The sequence below is a fragment of the Schistosoma haematobium genome, chromosome 4 (genome assembly GCF_000699445.3).
Source record: "Schistosoma haematobium chromosome 4, whole genome shotgun sequence".
NCBI lineage: Eukaryota > Metazoa > Platyhelminthes > Trematoda > Strigeidida > Schistosomatidae > Schistosoma > Schistosoma haematobium.
Genome location: NC_067199.1, coordinates 27,823,314 through 27,843,626, shown reverse-complemented (window position 1 = coordinate 27,843,626; position 20,313 = coordinate 27,823,314). Strand labels below are relative to the sequence as shown.

Sequence of the window (20,313 nt, the reverse complement as noted above, 5' to 3'; positions counted from 1 at the left end):
TGTACTTTAGACAACACAAGGAAACATGGACCAGAATATAAACATACTCTCGGTGATGACTTTCTAAAAGATGGTCTGGAAGTTCGTGTATTCTGGAATTCGGATCATTTAATAATGAGTTACCATAATTCGTTATACTTAAGTAACTTTTGCAAAACTTGATTACATTAATTTAGGAAGTTGAAACAACAAGCGATAAAAATTCTAAGAAAAAAACTGACAATAAAAATAAGTAGTAGTATACCTATAAGTCCAACAACTTTATTTGGCGATTCATGCAAGGACGTAACTGATGAAACTTCTGGTTTCTATTTCATTCAAACAAACAAAAAACAATTAACTTGAGGTTGAAATAAAGACGATAGATTTTATAACATCATAAATCATAATAGGATAAGTCAAATAAACACAAATATATACAGTGGTAACAGAATAAAGTTTTACATTGATAACTGAGTGATTGCAGTGGTGTTTTCTGACTCTACATATTCTCTAAATTTATTTTTTCACTTGCTTTAGAGTTGTATAGAAATTCATGACAGTAAATAAATCACCCTATCTAAAAGTGTAATCTAATAAATATGTATCTGTGAACAAGTTCAGGATTTGCAACATTAAACCACGTTTTGGAAGATGTTCTTACGCAAGTTATACAGTGAAAGTTATCATCCAACATAAATTATATCTGTAGTAACGCAGGGTATAATTGAGGTACATGGTAAACTACGACTCTGAGAGTGATTTTTATAGAGTTTGCTATCCTAATAACACGAACATCATATGAACTCACTCTACGGAAATTATTTGTTTCAGGTTCGATCTGTAATCAGTATCACAACTAATCACATTCAACTGAAGTGATATTAATTGTATACTTGAATAAGCACGTTACGAAAGTAAACACATAGTCGTTTGATTGGTTAATGAGTAGTTTTTGCACACAGACAGGATAAGCAGGTTCTTTATCTGCATGCATGTGTAAACCATGGTCTATTTTTAAACAATACCAACTTCTAGAATAATCATCGCCGATGCGTATTCAGGAGACCCGTCTATAACTCAAGCTTCAACTCTAAAACATTACATTGTAACCAGCTGACAATGACTTTTGTTTGTATTCTGATTATTCACTAATATTCACTTAACTTGTCTGCTGATTAGACAAGAGCTGACATAAATAGGCTGACTTTATCTACTATTACAACCACAAAGCAAATCAAAATAATCCCCAAGTCAACCGTCAAGCCATTGAAAAGGGTAAATGAGACTTGAACGTATCTACGAAATGCCGTGAAAATAGTAAGAAAAATTTTAGTAGCTTTGAGAAACGTTACAGTCCTAAACACAATACTTTACAGAGTTCTTCGCTTTCATAGGGCTATTCAAATCTACTGACAAATTCATACAAGTAATGTGTGTAGTCCATTTTCAAGAGTTTAAATATGATAATAAAAAGGATAAAATCAAGGTAGTAGCTGTTTATTTATACAGGTATTAAAATGACAGATGAGATAGTTTAACAAGATTAAGCGATCCTCTCAACCGTTTTAAAACTATATAATCTAATAAATTCGAACTGGGCACTTAATACGTCCATAAGCCTACAGGATTAAAAGTATATAATCCACTGGATTTAGAGATTGAAAAACACGGCTACAAAATCAATAATATACTTGATGAAAGCACCAAGCTGTGATTTGCATGAAACACGAAATCAACAAATTACTGGTGGTGAATAGTAAATATACCATATAAAATAAGGAAATTATTGACAAAAATTCAACCCACAATGAAAAGGATGTAAACTCACCTTACCAAAAAAATTTAGTAAACTCGATTGTCTCATCTCGCCAAAACAATCTGCAAAATAATACTTTGTTTATAATTTTACCAGACAAAAGCAAACACGGAGTAATGTAAAAAGGACGAATTTAGATTAATTAATTTAGATATCTCTATAAGAAATACCTGCCGAAACTATTTAGCTAAGTGCCGATTCATATCCTCGAACTGTGATGGATAACTTTCGATTCAATCAACTAAACTTATATCCTTATTGCTAAGTTGTCATGAAAACGCAGAAATGCACAAGACTAGTGGCACACAAGCAATGAATTTCATGGATGGTTTACAGAGTTTATCTGTTGCGGTACTTATATTGACAACTGGCGATTTAGGATAAAATTAATCCTAATGCCCACAAATGGAAGCAGGAATTGTATTGTATAGTGTAATCAAAAAACTTTGAACATTTTATTAAGGGAATTTATCATTATTAATACCTGCCTAATGGCCAATCTAATTATAGGGTTGTCATCAAAACCTTGGAGAGAACACAACTTTATTTATAAATGAGGATAGGCATGGTAAACTTCGACTTACTCTGAAAAACATGAACAGTCTGATTTAACTTATTACTGCAAGCTAGTATTCAGACTTCTTTCTTCTCAGGCCTAATTTTAAAACATGAACATACTCTTTCTTCTTCATGCAATACCAGTATTCACGTTTTACAACTTCAGGCCATTGAAACTATCAAATGTTTATTATACATAATGCATAAAAAAGGATCTAACCGAAAACAATATTGTTCGCTTATATATGTTGTTCTAAATTTACAATAAGGGAATATTTCAAAGGTTAACAAGTTACGTTTGTTGATGATAATATCAGTGATAGTTTGTAGCTCAGAGTTAGCCAGTTAATGTCATAGAAAATGTGGGACCTTACACAAATATGCATCGTCCCAACTCCTAACACCTCATATCACCAAATAGATAAATGAAACTTATAGGATGAAAATTAGGGGAGGAAAAATAGTATCCAATACAATGAAGAGTCATACAAAAAGCATGCATTCTGAAGGGAATAAATGATATGCAAGTTAAAATTATGAGAACAATAAACAATGACTGCGGTGACACTACTATGGTCAATTTTAAGTCGCCACACAACGCTCATAATCATGGATTATGATTATCACAAGTATCGTAACCTGGAAGTTCAAAACTAGACGTAATGATACAACGCACTAGAAGTCATTGATTTTATAAACTGATCCTATTTTTTATCTTATGCTAGTTTTTTCCCAGCTTACTCTATTCCAGATAACATTGAGAGTAACGAAATATGGAAGGTTTGTGTACTCATCAAACAACTTACTATGCCTACACCGAACCCTACGCTTGATCTCAGAACTACTTAATTGATGATGTTATAAGTCATTTGGAGATATATGTCAACAAACGCTAGTAACTAACTGAAGTCTTCTACCTTTGTTGGTTTGTACACCGAAATAGAGAAAACAGCTTAAATTGATGTAGATAAAGGTTAAAGACAGGTTACAGAAAAATTACAGTTATACACAACCTAAGTCTCTTCATTTCACAATCAGAAAAAAGATATATGCCATTAATGAACTATCCCAAATTTATTAGTAGCCGGAAAATAGGCGCGAAATTTACTTCAAACTCACAGGAGTGAAATTTAGGATCAAAATCAAATGGATAGTAAATTTTTCCAGTTTCGCCTAAACATTGGATAACCATATATTAGACAAAATCATTTATCAAATATCATCGCAGAGTGGATCTCTGCCTCTTTTATAAGAAGGGAGATTAGTAACATGACACCAAGTCCAACCATACGAAGGCTTTGTTAAACAATGATGTAAATAAATACGATTATTTATTTTACGAATGTAACTCACTAATCAGGTGAAGTTTAGTTTATTCTTAGGTTTGAGTCATACTACTGTAAGAAATACTGATACCACCGCTTTCCACAACCAGAAGTAGGTCGAATCGGTTTTGAATCTAAGGTCAATGGCTGAAAACCGAGTGCATTATTCGTTGAGATGACCATTACTTTGAAATCCATGACTACTAAAACACATACATAGGAATCACCAAAGTTTAACAGAAATTTAAGAAGTCCCTTCTTAAATGGTTTCTATCGTGATATTGATTAGCATATATATATTACCGCGAACCATCAATGAACAGTACTTAAACGACATCCTGGACCCTGATTTATACGTTAGGACGATGTTATTTGACTAAAAGATTTAAAAGTGGATTTGGAACTGTAGTTAATGAAGGTAACTAATTTCTTAGTTGTTCAATAAAACAATTAATTACACTTCTAATAACTAAAAATGTCAATTCATTTTACATACCTCAAAGTATATTAGAATGAGCTCTAGATCAACAAATATCAATTATCTATCATTCTGATATATAACTTTAGGTTTATGCTAGCCCTCATCTAGAACACCTTCAAAATTATAATTTTATGCTGTATTTTTAAACAAATTATTGTTATAATACAAGTTGAGTACAGATGTAAAGTGACCGAAAATGATAATTACACAAATATTTGTAATTAATTACGAAAGCTTATTTTTATCGAAACGTTAAACAAACAAAATATCACATTATGCTCCTGTAAATTCACAACAACCTGATTAGAATACTTAGTATTTGACAAAATAAAAGATAAAAGAGAAAATTAACAATTTTATTATTTAGCAAGCAGGTTAATTACAAGTAAAGATAAGCAGAAATAGAACTTTTGTACACAAAGATATTCTTATAAAAAAATAATAAGAGGGATATACATACGTTATAATCGTTGGCTCTGTTTTACACATGATCAGATGAAAATATCAAATAAATGTGAGGGTTAAAAGAAAAAAATATTTAAAATATATAGCACTGCATGGATTGTTACAAGTTAGTAGAGAATAATTTCAGCGTTAGAGTTAGACTATCTTTTCAGTTTGAATATTATCCCCGGAATTCCTAACACGAAGTAATTCAGATCCAATTCCTACTTCAGAACTGGAAACCTGATTTGAAAGAAGAGGGTTGATTTCGTTGTCACAGTATGCAATACCATTACAATCGACTTCATCAGCGTCAAGAGATACAACTCGGTGATAAGTTCCTGAAAGACTGTGACGGCTTGAAAGTTGACGGTCGGAGGAGAAATTAAAATGTCTTACACTATGACCTGTAGTCAAATAAAATCAAATGTGATCAATTACATAAACATCATTAAGGATCCGTGATTTATATTTTTAAAATGAATGACTAACCCAATACCGACAAAAATTGAAGATAACCACAAAGCAAGCAACCAGTAAATTTTTCCATACTAAGGGCAAAAACTGATACTGCAATCACAATTCATTTGAAAATGGATTTTATCATGGATTGATATAGATTTAAAGAGGACTAGGAAGCAGGAAACAACGGCAGAAATTACGACCACATACTAAATCAGACATAAGACCTAAACGACTCTTGATCGTAAATTTGGGGAGCAACCAAGCTATATTTATTTATTTATTTGAACACATAAATATTGGTACAAGAGGGCACCAGATACATATACTCCACACAATAATAATGAGAATGGGAAGAGATAAATAATGTAAGGTGCGTGTAAAAAGAAAAAAAAATAACGACCACAAATTAATGTATGGTAGTGAAATAATAATAATAATAATAATAATAATAATAATAATAATAATAATAATAATAATAATAATAATAATAATAATAATAATGCAAGAAACAAAAAGGTACAACCAGAAAGAATTCTTTCAGTTAAAGAAGTTGCGGCCACTTTTTATGAAGTAAAAGAAGGTTACGGCAGGATCGCCACTGGCTTCTATTCTGAGTCATATCTGATAACGTCTCTAGCCACTGTGTCGCACCATTTATCAGACCCCAACCAGGGAGTCGTGAAGGACCGACAGAAGCCAGTCCTTTGCAGCTTTCTTTCATGCCACTACACCATGTCATGCACTGACCACCTCTCCGCTTTTTCCAACCAGTCCCACAGTCGGCAAATAATGCACGACGTGGAATTCTCAGGGACGACATTCATAGTACATGTCCAAGCCACTGGAGTCGATGTTTCAAGATGGCGACCCCAATTGCATTATCGTCACTGCGCCCGAACACACGATGCCGAACCTCTGCATTACTAACATGGTGTTGCCACTTGATGTCAACAATCCTTCGGAAACAACGATGATCAAACACAGAGAGTCGTCTAACATCCTCAACTCGGAGAGGCCAAGTTTCACAAGCATAGAGCAAAACTGCTCTCACCGACGCGTTGTAGATCCGACCTTTTACAGCCAGACTAGCATCACGAAGGCGCCAAAGGTGGCCCAGATTGGCATAAGCCGCTCTGGCTTTCACTATACGTGCATTGATCTCATCACTCACACCCCCACCAGCACCTATGCAGCTACCCAGATACACGAACTTCTCGACTACTTCTATCTGCTCACCACCTAGGGTGAGTACAGGATTAGAATCCTGCCAGACTTGTAGAAGGACTTTGCACTTTGAAGGTTCAAAGCACATACCATACCTACGGACACTAATTGCCAACTGATTAAGTGCGGATTTCATGGCTTAGGCATTATCGCACAGTAAGACAATATCGTCCGCGTACTCAAGGTCGAGAAGTCTTTCTCCAGGCAACAGATCCACACCGCCATTACTTACATCCATCAGAGCTGTTTCCAGAATGTCATCGATGGCAAAGTTGAAGAGGAGTGGTGAGATTGGGCAACCCTGCCTAACCCCACTGCTCGAATAGAACAATGGAGAAAGGTAGTTGTATGCCCTCACTCTGCCTGAGGTGTTTGTATATAGGGCTTTTAGGATGTTATTAAACTTCTCAGGCACACCCTTCTTCAATAGACAATCCCAGAGAACAGTCCTGTCCAACGAATCGAAGGCAGCCCTGATGTCAAGAAACACTACGATTGTTGGCCTTTGATAAGTATGGCGGTGTTCTAACATTTGGCGGAGGGTGAAGATATGATCAATGCATCTTCGACCAGAACAAAAACCAGCCTGCTCCTTGCGAGTCAATCTTTCTCGAGTTTTGAACAACCTACGAAGTATGACGGAAGCCAATAGCTTGGACGCAATCGGAAGTAGACTTATCCCCCGATAGTTGTTACAGAAAAGATGTGAACCCTTTTTAAAGATAGGAACAACTATCGACTCATTCCATGATGTTGGAACACTCTCTAGCTCCCAAACCTTTGTAAACAACGTCGTCAATTCCTTAGTCAAAAAGTCACCACCATCTTTAAAAAGAGCCGGAGGTAAGTCATCTGGGCCAGGTGATTTGTAACGCTTCAAGAGTTGGAGTTCCTTGCGGACTTCCTCCTCGTTTGGTGGATCAGTCGTCACCGGCCATGGAGGGCAGGACAGTCTGATCGATGTTGCCGGAGCAGCAGGCCAGTTGAACTGCCCTTCGAAAAATTCTGCCCATCGTCCAAGACGTCGATGGATCAGCTGCTCTTCCTCGTTTCAGATTAACTATAGCCTTTTGAACTTCTGCTAGAGCTGGGGGACCTACTTCAATGTTCCACTCGCACTGTCTGGGAATGGAGGGTAGTTGTAGAGTAGCTGAAGGCCAGCTGAACTGTTCTCTGAAATGTTCCGCCCATCGTTCTAAACTTTTGGACTGAGAGCAGATCAAAGTGTCGTCTTTTTCCGAAATAGTCTGACTTACTCTTGACTTATTAATTCCAGTTTCTTTTATTAGTCTGTAGAGCTGTCTTGAGTTCCCTATAGTCGCCGCCTTTTCCATCTCTTTTGCTTTCGTTGCCCACCACTTCTCACGGTCGTTCCTTAGACTTTTGCTTAACCTAGATCTAATTTGTTGTCGCTCTTCATCGTGTTCAGAGCCTGATGGGATGAGTTTACGAGAATCCATCAGTGCAATAGACCTTGCGGAAATCCATTGGTTCTTTGTAACCCTGTGGTTTAAATCACTGATAGATGTCACTGCTGTTTCCATAGCTGTTTGTATTATTTTTTCCAAGCAACATCTGCGTCAAACTCGTTTTCAGAACTTCCTAATTGTGACGTCAGTTGTTCCTGGAACCTACTTTTTTATTTTCTCGCTACTTAATTCAGTTCTAATGGGTCTTTTTAGCGTGGCTTTTTTGCGTCAGTGAGGAACAAGCAGATGCGTGCCCGTATTAGGGCATGGTCGGAGTTCAAGCAGGTACTTCAGAATGAGCGATAATCTTCTACCGACCCTCTCCAACGATGACTGATGGCAATATGGTCTATTTGAGTCCATCGTTGGTTTGGTGTAGGGGGTCGCCATGTTAGACGATGTCTCTCCTTATGCTTAAAATTTGTGTTTGCTAAAAATAAACGATTTTCTGAGCACAGTTGCAGCAGACGATCACCATTATCTGTCCGTTGTGCCGGAATACTAAAACACCCACCTAAATGCCTTTCTGTTTGGTTTAAACTACCTATCTGGGCGTTAAAGTCACCTGCTACGAGTACTATGTCTGAACGTTTAACCTTCTGAATAAGTTCAGATAGCTTTCTGTAAAATTCATCTTTCACTTCATATAAGCTGCAGTCGGCGGGAGCGTAGGCAGAAACGACAAAAAGGTAACGACGTGTGCCCCTATCCTTCCGAGTTCTTACGGAGCCGTTTAGCCGAACAGCACATAAACGACTGTTAACGGGGATCCACTCTAACAGTGCTTGTTCCGCCCTCATGCTTAGTGGTATGCCTACTCCTGCCAGTCCACGAGAGCTGGCCATCGGGTCACCAGATACACGGAGGGTGTATCTCGATGGCTCTCCGTTTTGCCGAGGTGAGGTCAAGTGAATGACCACACTGGGATCCTGTATGCGTATTTCAGAGACACAGCATACATCAATGGTACGAGATTCTAGGGTTCTAGCCAAGGAAGCCTGTTGACCGATTTGACATAGGGTGCGTACGTTGAAGGCTTCAATGTGTAGTTTGGAGCAAGGTTTCAGTAGACCTGGGACAGTGTTTTGAACACTAGAATCGTTGGCTATGGTAACACTTGAGGGGGAAGCCGGAAGAGGAAGTTTAGCGTTGAAAGTCGATGTAGGAGGAATAATAGGAAGTGAAGACGGAGGTTGATTATGAATACAGTAGTCTTGAGTGATGTTAGAGGTATGAGGGCGGTTGTCACTTCCCGGTTGCCCACACCGTAGAAGGGTTCTTCTGGAGGTACCTGAAAAAGAAATTGGATTAGAGGTGTTCTTAGTGACCTTGGAGCGTGACCGCAGTGCCCAAGGGACAACTGCTTGAGGTCGGTCACACACGACCTTTTTATGGGCAATTTTTGTGTTAGCCCCGTACTTGTTGAGACCTTACCGCCGGAGACGGATATTCGTGGGATAAGAAGAGGTATGCATTTTTAGGGTCGACCTTTTCTAACCCCACCCCTCCTTGTGGGAAGGCAGCACCGCTGTCATGCTGGTTGTCTGAAGGAAACACCTTACTGCTGTCACACCTCTGTACAGTCAGCAGTACGACTTCGCCTTCGGACCTTGGGTTTGTTGCTTTTAGTCTTACCGCTCTTCAACCGACCTGTCTTACATGGTAGGACCTTGAGGAACGGTTGTTCCAGCTAGTATAGCTCGGTTGCTTCATCACGATAGGCAAGTCGGACCACCACGTCAAGGTAGCAACAACGGTCCGGTTGTCGGTTGTGGAGCTCCACCAACCCATTAGCCAGTCAAAAGGCGAAGATAGGAAGCAGATCAATACTCTATCACACTTAGTTCAATTATGACTCAAAGCAAATACAATCATAAACTTGAGATCCCTGAACCAAACAGTACACTAAATAAAATTCACACTTTAAGCAGAATCAAGCCACAAGTGGAGGGGAAGCGAAGCAAATGGTACATACGTAATTAGCAATAATCAGAGAATATTAAAACGTATAACGACAGTTAATAGGTTCCCTGAAAGCTTAGAATAAAGGGAATATAAAAATGAAACAATACAGTTATCTATTAACTATACAATAAAAAAATAAATAATAGTAATTAAAGAAAAATAGTTCTAAGATTTCAAACTTTTTCATCCTGATTTAATAATTACGAGACATTATCAACTCACCGATGTGCTTGACATGTTCTACAACATCTCGACGCATATCAGACACATCCCACATAGACCGCCATGAGTAACAACAACTCGTTGGTTCCGAATTAGGATCGACATATGGCGTCCAAGTGAAAGAGAAGTGATGGGCTATTGCGGCAATGAACATCTCGATACATATAGCGAAATTCTGTATAGGCACAAAATAAAACAGTTCGTATAAAAAATTAAGCAATCCTAACAGCCAGGTTGTTTGAGTGGTTGATAAAAAATGGACATAAGCCAGAGCAGACTAACTTTTTAAAAATACTTCAATCATAAAATACCACTAAGGAAAAGCAGTGGAATAAAATAAGGTAAAGAATAAACTGTTAAAACAAAGTCAAATAAATTAGGATATAAACAAAGCTATTCGATATTCCCTGGGACTATATCTTTTGAATGCACATTAAACAGTTTCAACACTCGCTGTGAAATGGAATGAATTATAATAACTTATTTCTTCTTTACACAAAGAATAAAAACAAACATTTTGGGAATGTACTTCTAAAGGCTAAAGCATTGGGTTGATAGCACAAACCTCGCCACACGAACTACAGTTTAGTTAGTGGGATAGTATCACTAACCTTCACAAAATTACATGAGACTCAAAGCCGAGTACTTGATCCTGCACATATGTAAATAAGTTTCATAATTAAAAACTTAAGTGACAAAATATCCCCATTTGGAAATTAAAAACACGAAGTTCAGTTAAAAGATCTCTTTTCAACGAAATTATCAAGCTGTACAATCGTACATAAGTGCTAGTTCCGTGAAGACATATGAGCAAGGAATAACCAAAATGATGTAATCGAAAGGTTATAACACTATGTGAGTAATAACAATAGATTTAATAAGTTAGTAACAAATTATAACGTGAATGTATTAAGATGATTAACATAATTTTGTTACAGTAATTAAAGGTAACAGAGGTGCAAAATAAATTAAGTGATATCATGAGTAATTATGAATAAGATAATAAGAATATGAGACATAAGTAAAGGGAGAAATAATAATAATAATAATAATAATAATAATAATAATAATAATAAAGGTCAAGGTGATGATAACGATAGGAGGGACTTCTTTTGTATACACAGTTCTGACTTGAGCCTATGAACAGTAAGAGCTTCTACCATATTTAAGAGTTGGATACGAAGAAACCTAAGTAAATTTGGATGGATCGTATATACAACCTTAAAATCAACCTTTGGACCAGTAGAATGATTAGAATTGATTAGAGTTGTTCAAGTATGGAACATCTAACTACTTTCATATCACCCTTATAGAACCACGCTGGGACATGTTCCCGTATCCGAGTTGAAATCGGGTGCTGGCTACGGCCGGTGTACCTTGCTCCACAAGAGCAGGTGAACTGGTAGATGCACATGGAGGCGACCAGATGAAGCGTATCCTTTATGGATATAGAAAACAAGTTGCTACTAATGAACTTAAGTGATGTAAGACATAATATGAGCACTCTAATAAGAAAATTACCAATCGCATGAAATATATATTTGGTTAGTATATGCAGAGTTTACATCACACAGTGTATAATTGCTACTAACATCAAATGGTTTTTAAAGAAGTATCAAAACATTTAAATATATCTAAAAAACTCTGAACTACTAACAAGTAGCATAAACAATATAACAAAAGTTATTATCAAAATATGAAAATTTCGTATTTACTTGTAGTGCGATACCAATAGACTGAACATCATATAGTTTCCAGGCTTCCACCTTTCTGATAACACCAGTAGCAGCAAGTACTGCGATTAAAATGGACTGCCTATTAAGAAAAGACAAACGGGAGTTAAAACAGCATCAATTTATAAGCTACTTTCTAAGATGAAACTAAAAAATGCCAACAAAATCGTAGCAGAAAATGCAACAGAAAATGATACGAATGATATGTTATTAAATTCATAGTACAGAGGAACTAGTGGCCAGTAAACAAAAAACTTTTAATTCCACTATATAATAAAATCTATTGCTGATATACTGAATGAAATGGTTTCATCTTGAATTGAGGTGGATTGTGATGACGTGGATCGTTGCACTTTCGTGTTGACTCCTGTGTTATTATAAACTGACAAAATAAACAGTGACAGAACCGTTTGTAAGAACATATTGATAGTCACAGACCTAATACTGTAAATATTAGACAGAAATACAAACCGTTGCCAAACTTTATTTAATAGAAAAAGAAGGCAATAATATCATGCATTTACACTGGCAATCTATTGACAAACGAAGTAAATACCCTCCTTTACTGAACGCTGTGGTCGATTTACATCTTAGCCAATTATGTATGCTACAACGAACAACAACTTGTCATACCGTGGAAATGTACTTACAGGAAGTGTTTGTAGGTAGACAACGTACTTCTTGATCTCGGATGAAAGTCAGCATTATGATCTATCCGGACATCATTGTCTGTGAAATAGTAGAGTAACCGACTGAGCATCATATCGGTTAGAGCAGAGTTTCAGGTGACAGAAGTATACAATTAGAGGCGGTGATTGAAGTTCAACGGCTGGTAGATGATTAGTTTTAGTTGTAAGTCATAGTCCATATAATAACCAATATAATTTATGAATGGCAAACTGAGAAGTGTAGATTATTGTAAGGAGAGGAACGAGATCCTTAATATGATTTAAGTCATACCGTAGAGATGGGTGACGATACCATTACGAACCATTTTGTATCCTGGTTACAATTATCCATTTAAAATTCATTGCACCTACTACGATTTGCATTTAATACAAACACAAACTACTATTAAAAATACAAAGCCAACACTAAATTACACGAGCAGAATTTAGTGTATTAAACATTCAGTTTCAAAACAACTCATTTTTCAAACATAAAGTGGTGTTCGTCAAGGTTTCCGACCTTCTTCATTTGCATTTGACTTTGCCATCAAAATTCTTTGGGAGATAACCTTTTCAATCTTTTTAGGGAGACCTTGGGTAACACGGGTCGAAATTAGTAGCGTTGGCGCAGATGTATTTACTGTTTGTACCCCCTCAGATCCTGGGTTTTAAAATCAGTTCACATTTTTTTATTACACGAATCCTAACTTTTCTCCTTAGAATCCTATTCTCTGTTTCCTAACATCACTGATGATGTTACTACTTCTACTACTTCAGTAGTTGTCTTAATAATTTCATATTGCTATGACTATATAGTATGCAAACTCGAAACGATCCACACATGTGCCAGGCTCTATATTGTTTTAATTGACTGATTTTCGATACACCTGGAATCAATTAATACTAAACTTGTAATAATCCACCCTTCAACTTGCTACTAAAACCATCTATATTTTGGCATAAAACGGTACTTGGAACGTCACGAAATTAGATGTTTTCAATTCCTAAAATAATATTACTGCAGTTCTGTCGTATGATATAATTAGAGCTATTAAAGCTACCATTTATAAAATACAGTTATTGTAAGTTCAAATTGTGATGGCCGTATTTTCAATAAAAAGTAATTAAACTCACCAGAAAGACATGAAAACAACGAATTTGACGCATAGAAATTTGGCGACCGGTTTCATTGGACTTAATTCTAATCGAGTACACCGATAGAACATTACTAAACAATAGAGTGCCCACTGAAAGAAGAGTAAGAAAAAACTTTAGGAAAAAGTATGTAATCTGATTTTTCGAAGAAATAAAATAAGATTTTGAAAAGCTTATAAAGCTGCGAATCTAAATAGCTGTATTGCCGAAATATGATATCTTTCAAACACATTTCTCAACTAGACAGATTTAAGTGACAATAACAGATAGTGATTGTAAATAGGAAGATAAATTTCTTTAAGTAGAACCATCAAAAACCTATAAACTGTAAACTGAATAAAACACGACACTTTCAAGTGTTATAACTAGCTAAATAAAGTTCACTCAATAAATATGAACAAAACAGTCTACATTTCCAAACTTACACCAACTTATGTTTGTAGATACATGGTTGGTAGAATTGTATTTGGTTTGAAAACATATTTTACTACCGATTATCGTCAAAAAACTAGGGGATATAAAACGATTTTTTCAGTCCCATTTGTAAACATTTTTAGAACCACTGAAAATATTTTGATGAAGTTCGTTTAAAACAGAACTGTTTAGGAACCTCAGCCAGTTGTTAACAATGTTGCACCTAACACACATGTGCATTGATGTAAGTTGCTACAACTCGCATCAAAGCTGCAAGGGACTAAGATGAAGATCAAAATCGTCAAAATACAGATATTATGAACGACAGCAAACAACCACACATACACAACACAGAAACCGTTTTAGGCTAGGTCTGGATCGGCTGAACATGTGAACACACCACCCAGTCGGCCGAGGAAATTATTGTCTTAAAGGAATATCTACGACAAAATTGAATAATCCCGAAAAGTGAGCAGCCCTGAAGAATTCCACTTAATGTGGCAGATTCACATTATAGTTCGCCACAGCATGACTCAATTGACAGTATTCGAGTAAGGTCCTCCACGAGCTAACGTACTTTATTGGTAGTCCTTTTAACAACAGATACTGCCACAAAATACTAGAAGATCAAAATGTGGTCTTGAGGTCAATAAACAGAACTGCCGTCAGATGTTAAAATGTATTTACATGTTCTAAAATTTATTAAAGTGAATAAGTGATCAACCCAATCATGACTAGGTCTGAAGTAATAACTAGTTCATTCAGCTACGTTGTTTATAAACCCGTAAATACGGGTTAGGTGATTGTATACCGCAATATCTTGAGAAACTTTATCAGCCAAGCGATGTCTATCAGTTATTAGAAGAGCATTGCAGAACCTCTTCATATGTGGAAACAACTGGATGTGGTCTCTAAAATCACCAGATGAGATCAATATTACATTATCATATTAGTTCACAACCGTTATAAAAAATTTGGATTTTCGAGATACATAATCGTTTTTCAACTGGTTCTAAACTAACTTGCGGAAAATACAGAAGTTGATAACATATTTTACGTTGGTATTATTTTTACCTAGAACTCTAAAGGTTAGGCTGAGATTAACTAAAAGGACAGCTTTATAAAAGCTCACCATCGAGGTTAACGATATATTCACCTTTCAAGTTAACCATGTAAACCAACTAATTTGAATTGATTTTGGAATTGTGAAGGATTCATAAAAGCTGGAACATAAAACTCCTGAATTTCAGCCAAGAAACTAACTCTGATGCACATGAACTACATAAGTACTGAATACTTTATGAGTAACAAATAAAGCAAAGAATTAAACTTGAGTTATAGTTTCTCAAAATATTCATTTTACGAGTAAGATAAATGAAGTGGATGATTCAAATGGGGAAAATAGTGAAAACTTATGATACGTTACTCACAATTTGAGAGACATTGTTTATAATAGTCAAGTAAAGGAACGCGTGGCGAAAGTTGAAGTCTCCTTCACCATAAACGCCAACCATTTCACATATTCTGTAATCAGATAAATTTCATATAATTTTATCAGAAAGCTGAAATTTCAAGCCGTAAAAATAAAAAACGTTCAACCGCACAATATCTGTGGACATCTAGTTGTAGAGAAATTATTTTAACTGGTTTTTGTAGATAAGATGCTAATAAACAAAATTAAGTTTCAAATGTAGTGTGGCTCATTCTGAATGCGCCCAAATAAAACAAAATCTTCATAAATAAATAAAACAAAATGACCAAAACAAAATCTATTCCATTCAATAAAAAACACTTGTCACTAAGAGTGCAAAACAAATATACAGCAATAATGTCAAAAGCTTCGTTTATTTATGATACTGTATTAAGTCATTAGATTGAGTTGTCTCTATAACGGCCTCCAAGGAAGCAGTGGCGTTTTAGAACACGCAAAACTCGTACAAAGATCTCTTATCCCATCAGGCTATTTCATAAAATAATTGTCTCTCCTTAAAAAATTACTGTAATTGGACATAGAAGCACCATAAACTATGAAAGTGATTGGTATAACCGGGGAGGCAAGAGCATGTGAATATCCAATTGGGTATTATGTTCTACAAAGGATAAATTAGTAATGCGATGGTAAAGCTTTGACAACAATTTTAGTTGTTTGATTTGATATTTATTTAGAACATAAGTGACTCCATATAGTAGTTTGAGGAGAAGATATGGTACTTTTTAAGATTAAATGATTACCTAAAGCTCTACAAGTGAGTACAGAGAAGGACAGAATAAAGCCAATAGTAAAGGAACCAAAATAAAAGAAACAACATGAGGGCTGATAATGATCATGTACAATTCTTAATTTACAGTTCAGGGAAACGAGCATAAACACGTGAAGTCATACACTGTTTGCAACTTATGTGATAAAACCACACTACAAATGAAGAATAACCACCAGAAAACAATCTTCGAAAAGCAAATGCGTATATAAGAAAATCAACCTACAGTGCAATAGCAGTTGTTAGTGGACGAATAACGGTGTACTGCAAGGCCCCGTGACGACAGTGGTCAATGAATACTCTGTAACAGATAAAAAGAATTAACTTCATTCGGACCATCACCGAAGACAGGAATAGTGTGACATGAATCAAGCTGAGAGTATGGTATTTTTATAACAACAAAACTATATTTCTAAAGATATTATAACTAAAAAGTATTTCTTGTGTCTATTTAATACTAACCAGTGAATTAAACATTTTTTACTTTTAAAACACGATATCATCATACAAAGACGAAGAAGCATAACATCAATAAAAGACCTAAAGACCAATAAAAGATCTTCCTGGCTTTGTTATTGAGTACCATGAGGATTTGCTTGCAATTTTTCTTGCCCTAAGTGTTAAACTGACGATAAGTTTGCATAGTTTTGCCATGAGTTAACAGCAATTGAAGTATCATAAAATTATTGGGTTACCAACAACATCCCATTTGATGCCAAATTATGACGAAAATAAACTACAAATCGAATCTAAGTCATGATTGTCTCCAAAACCTAAGATTTAGATAGGACAGCGATTGAAAATGAGTATTCATTTAAGGAAAGAAAATACACATATTGGACAATATTTGTGTAATGCGTAAAATAAGTAAGCTGACCACAGGTATACACTTTTAGAAAACAGATCAGCCTTACCACTTTATACTTTATACAGAAAAAACGTAAGCAACAGATCTAAGTTCAGTGAACCTAAAGTGGTGAGAAATCAGGAGAAATCTAGCGGACGAAAATCAACCAAACCAAAGGATACCTTTTTGAAGTAATGACCCTGGAAGAGAAGTAAGCCACATCCACATGAACCTCTAAAATTTATTTAGATTACTAAGGAGGGAAACTGGTATATGCGCATAAATAATGAACGACCAGGGCAGTGAAAGCGATACGAGAGTTAATGACGTGAGTACCCTAAGTATTTACAGTGTCTTTGTAGTCGAAGCCAAACCAAAAAGAAAAAGGTGATTGAATTTCATAATACGAACTAATGAATTAAATCAAAACTGAATACACAGTTAAAGGTTGATTGAACAAGTGGTTTCAACTATTTTCCCGTGAATCTTAGATTGTAAAAAAATGGCAAAAACTTCAGACGTTTGCGATTTAAACAAAAGTTTAAAGATAAATAAATGTGGATACGTTCTAAGGGAAAAAATACTCCGGAGTTATTTACAATCACGAAAATTTTGTACAATAAACAAAACTCCACATAGATGCACAATCAAAAGAATATTTTCCGTAACATTTTGGTCACAGTATTTTATTTGCAAAGTGACTGGCTGATTGACATGACGGGTTCAGAAAGAACGCCACAACTACTATTTAAAGATACAAGAGTTATCTTAAAATAGCCGATCTATACCATGCGTGATAGGAATGGTATATTAACTAAAATCTGTGAAGATCAGAATAATAGACGTTACCTTCCCATTTTCCAAGAGTTTAAGAAACAAAACGGCGGCAAGTGTTTCATTTGTGGCTTCTGTTCAATAACGCATCGTAAGTCAGGAAACTCGCTCCTCAAATAATTAAGCAAAAACGCAAGAAAGTTGTAAATGACATAAGCTTCATAGCATTCTCTTAACGTGTCAAAGTAAATTGCAAATGAAGGGAAAATCAGTGCCAACCACTAATGTCAAGTGTCAAGATAATATATATGACGTTTACCGCATCAGCAGCATAAATCGGAACCATCCACAAGATTCTGAAATGAAACTCGTCAAAAACCAGACAAACCTGATAATATGTCTTTGAAGAAGTGGATTGGTGTAATTGATCATGTGCTCAATTATGGTCCATAGTGATATAGGTATTGCACCTAGAACAAAAAGTCCGGCGACGAACCACGCGCTGACTATTGCCGGAGCCGATTTTTCGTACAGCTTTAAAATCAGAAAAGGAAGTGTAATACATATAAGTAAAGAATAGCAAACAACAAATATGGGCTTGATGAAAGCGCGCCAACTCATGTTATTAAGGTCAAATCTGCGCGAAGCGCTTTTCCCACTTAAACTAGAAGTGCTTCAAGTGCTTGTTAATAGAATGGTTGAGGCTTGAGCTTATTGAAGTTTTCTGTTTAGAAACGATGGGTTATGGATCGTTTTGAGTGTTAAATATGTATGAACGGACATTCTGAGTGCATGAGATTCTGCTAAACTTGCTCTTCAAAGTTACTAGAACCACTTCAAACGTAAGAAAGTTCCGATACCTAAGGACATTAAATACAATCGAGCTTGCTTTGTCTCGCATAAACCTACAAGTATCTGAAACTTGAGATTGTCATGAATTCTGAGGCGAAAGGAGTGCTCTGGACGATTTTTTGATGGTTTTGTCACATATTGGGTTATAATGAGGTAGCTTCCGAACATCCAATGCTGCAAAGATTTGGTATTCAATTTTGTCGGAGCCTTCTCAATATAGTTACGATGAAATACAATGAACTAATTCAGTGGTTTTACATTAGATATACTGAAAGTTTTCTTTATTTTAAATGAGGCTGAATAAACCAGTAGGAAGTGGGTAAAACCTTATACAACCAAACTAACCAAAAGTCAATAATATTGTGTCAGGACAAGATGCAGCTGATAGCTTAGATTCCTGAACTTCCTCTTCAAAGTAGATCTTTAGTGGAGGATTATTTAAGTCGCACCCGTGATTTCGGTCGCACGACGGTCAGAATAACTTACAACCTCCAAAGTTAAACACTAACCTGTTGTTATTCTTTAAAATCGGATCAACCCTAAAGAAGCCACAAACCATTCTTCTGATTTCAGCCCCACGTAAAAAGGCCAACATTACCAGTAAACGCAATGTTGTGGTCAGTCAATCCTAAGGAGGGTCTTCTATGTAGAATGGAAGGACTATAGGTTCTAACGTTGAACCATGAGCGGCCTTACTGAAACATTCCTTATCAATAGACAGTAAATCGTACACTTTGACCTTAAACAGCAATTCATATTAATCGTAATACCATTTCTGACTGTCCCCACGCGTATAACGTAAATCAGTTGATTAATAGTACACCCAGTACCAATCTTCTTCAGCCTGTCCGTAAGACAACTGTGACTAACTATATCTAAGGCTTCTGAAAAGTAAATACGAGCTACACCAACCTGATCCTTACGACCAGGGATAACGGCTGTTTTATCCATCGCAGCCAGTAAATTCATTTTCCATGAGTGGCTGCTCCTAAAGCGGCACTCCTGAGATGTCGGGAAAGTCATGAATGAATGATTATCACACGAGCTATAATTGACCAGAGATCCCATGACCACAACGAAAACAGTAAGAAGAGAAAAGTAATCCCATAGAGCCGAATTCGCTTATTAGGAGTTGAGTTATTAGAATGGGAAGCTAGGTTGCGGAAGTACGCATAACCATGAAGCAGATTGTGAGGAAGCTTTAAAAAGCTCAGAATGAGCCGAGGATATCCCATCCAATAACCCTTTGGAAGAATACTCCAGAATCTCTGAGTGTAGCTTCCCGATTGAACAACGCTAATCCATTGGGGTTCCCCCGCGTGGATTCCACCCCCTGTGTGTTGACCGGATAGCTGTAATGATGATTTCGTTTTCGCTAAAAACTATAAATACCTGACAGTGTGTACTATAATTTGACGCCGTCTGGAATAACATTCCTTCCACTAGTCTTCTGTCTTCTTACTGTGACTTGGAAGGGTTCTAACGTTCCAATGCTCAAGTGTTACGCGTCATATCCAGAATATAAGTATCTAGAGATATAAAAATTGGTGATCATTCTCCAAATTAAAGGATCAAAGTCAGCCAGTAATTGGACAAAATTCAGTGTATTCCTTTCGACCAATCATCTACAGGGTTCTTGCTGGTGTCATTGAACAACATCG

The 20,313-nt window shown here is 36.1% G+C and overlaps 2 protein-coding genes across 2 annotated transcripts in view; both read right to left on the bottom strand.

Annotated features, from left to right (window-relative positions):
* DNA2 (Tripartite DNA replication factor) overlaps positions 1–1,886 on the bottom strand; it is a 40,175-nt gene extending 38,289 nt beyond the window's left edge. The window contains exons 1-2 of the mRNA XM_051216125.1: positions 1,811–1,886; positions 245–308 (exon numbers count right to left, since the gene is read on the bottom strand). Coding sequence (XP_051066679.1) covers positions 245–308; positions 1,811–1,846 — 100 coding nt within the window. The 5' untranslated portion in view covers positions 1,847–1,886. The remainder of the gene's footprint in view (positions 1–244; positions 309–1,810) is intronic.
* Positions 1,887–3,164: 1,278 nt separating this feature from the next.
* MS3_00007787 (uncharacterized protein) lies at positions 3,165–18,448 on the bottom strand. The gene is made up of 9 exons (XM_051216124.1): positions 18,189–18,448; positions 18,120–18,156; positions 17,876–18,081; positions 16,406–17,840; positions 15,352–15,445; positions 13,487–13,599; positions 11,667–11,766; positions 9,952–10,126; positions 3,165–5,013 (listed from the first exon to the last, which is right to left on the bottom strand). Exons 4-9 carry the CDS (start codon positions 16,516–16,518, stop codon positions 4,763–4,765), a joined length of 846 nt encoding a protein of 281 aa, XP_051066678.1. The 5' UTR covers positions 16,519–17,840; positions 17,876–18,081; positions 18,120–18,156; positions 18,189–18,448; the 3' UTR covers positions 3,165–4,762.
* Between the last annotated feature and the right edge of the window lie 1,865 nt (positions 18,449–20,313).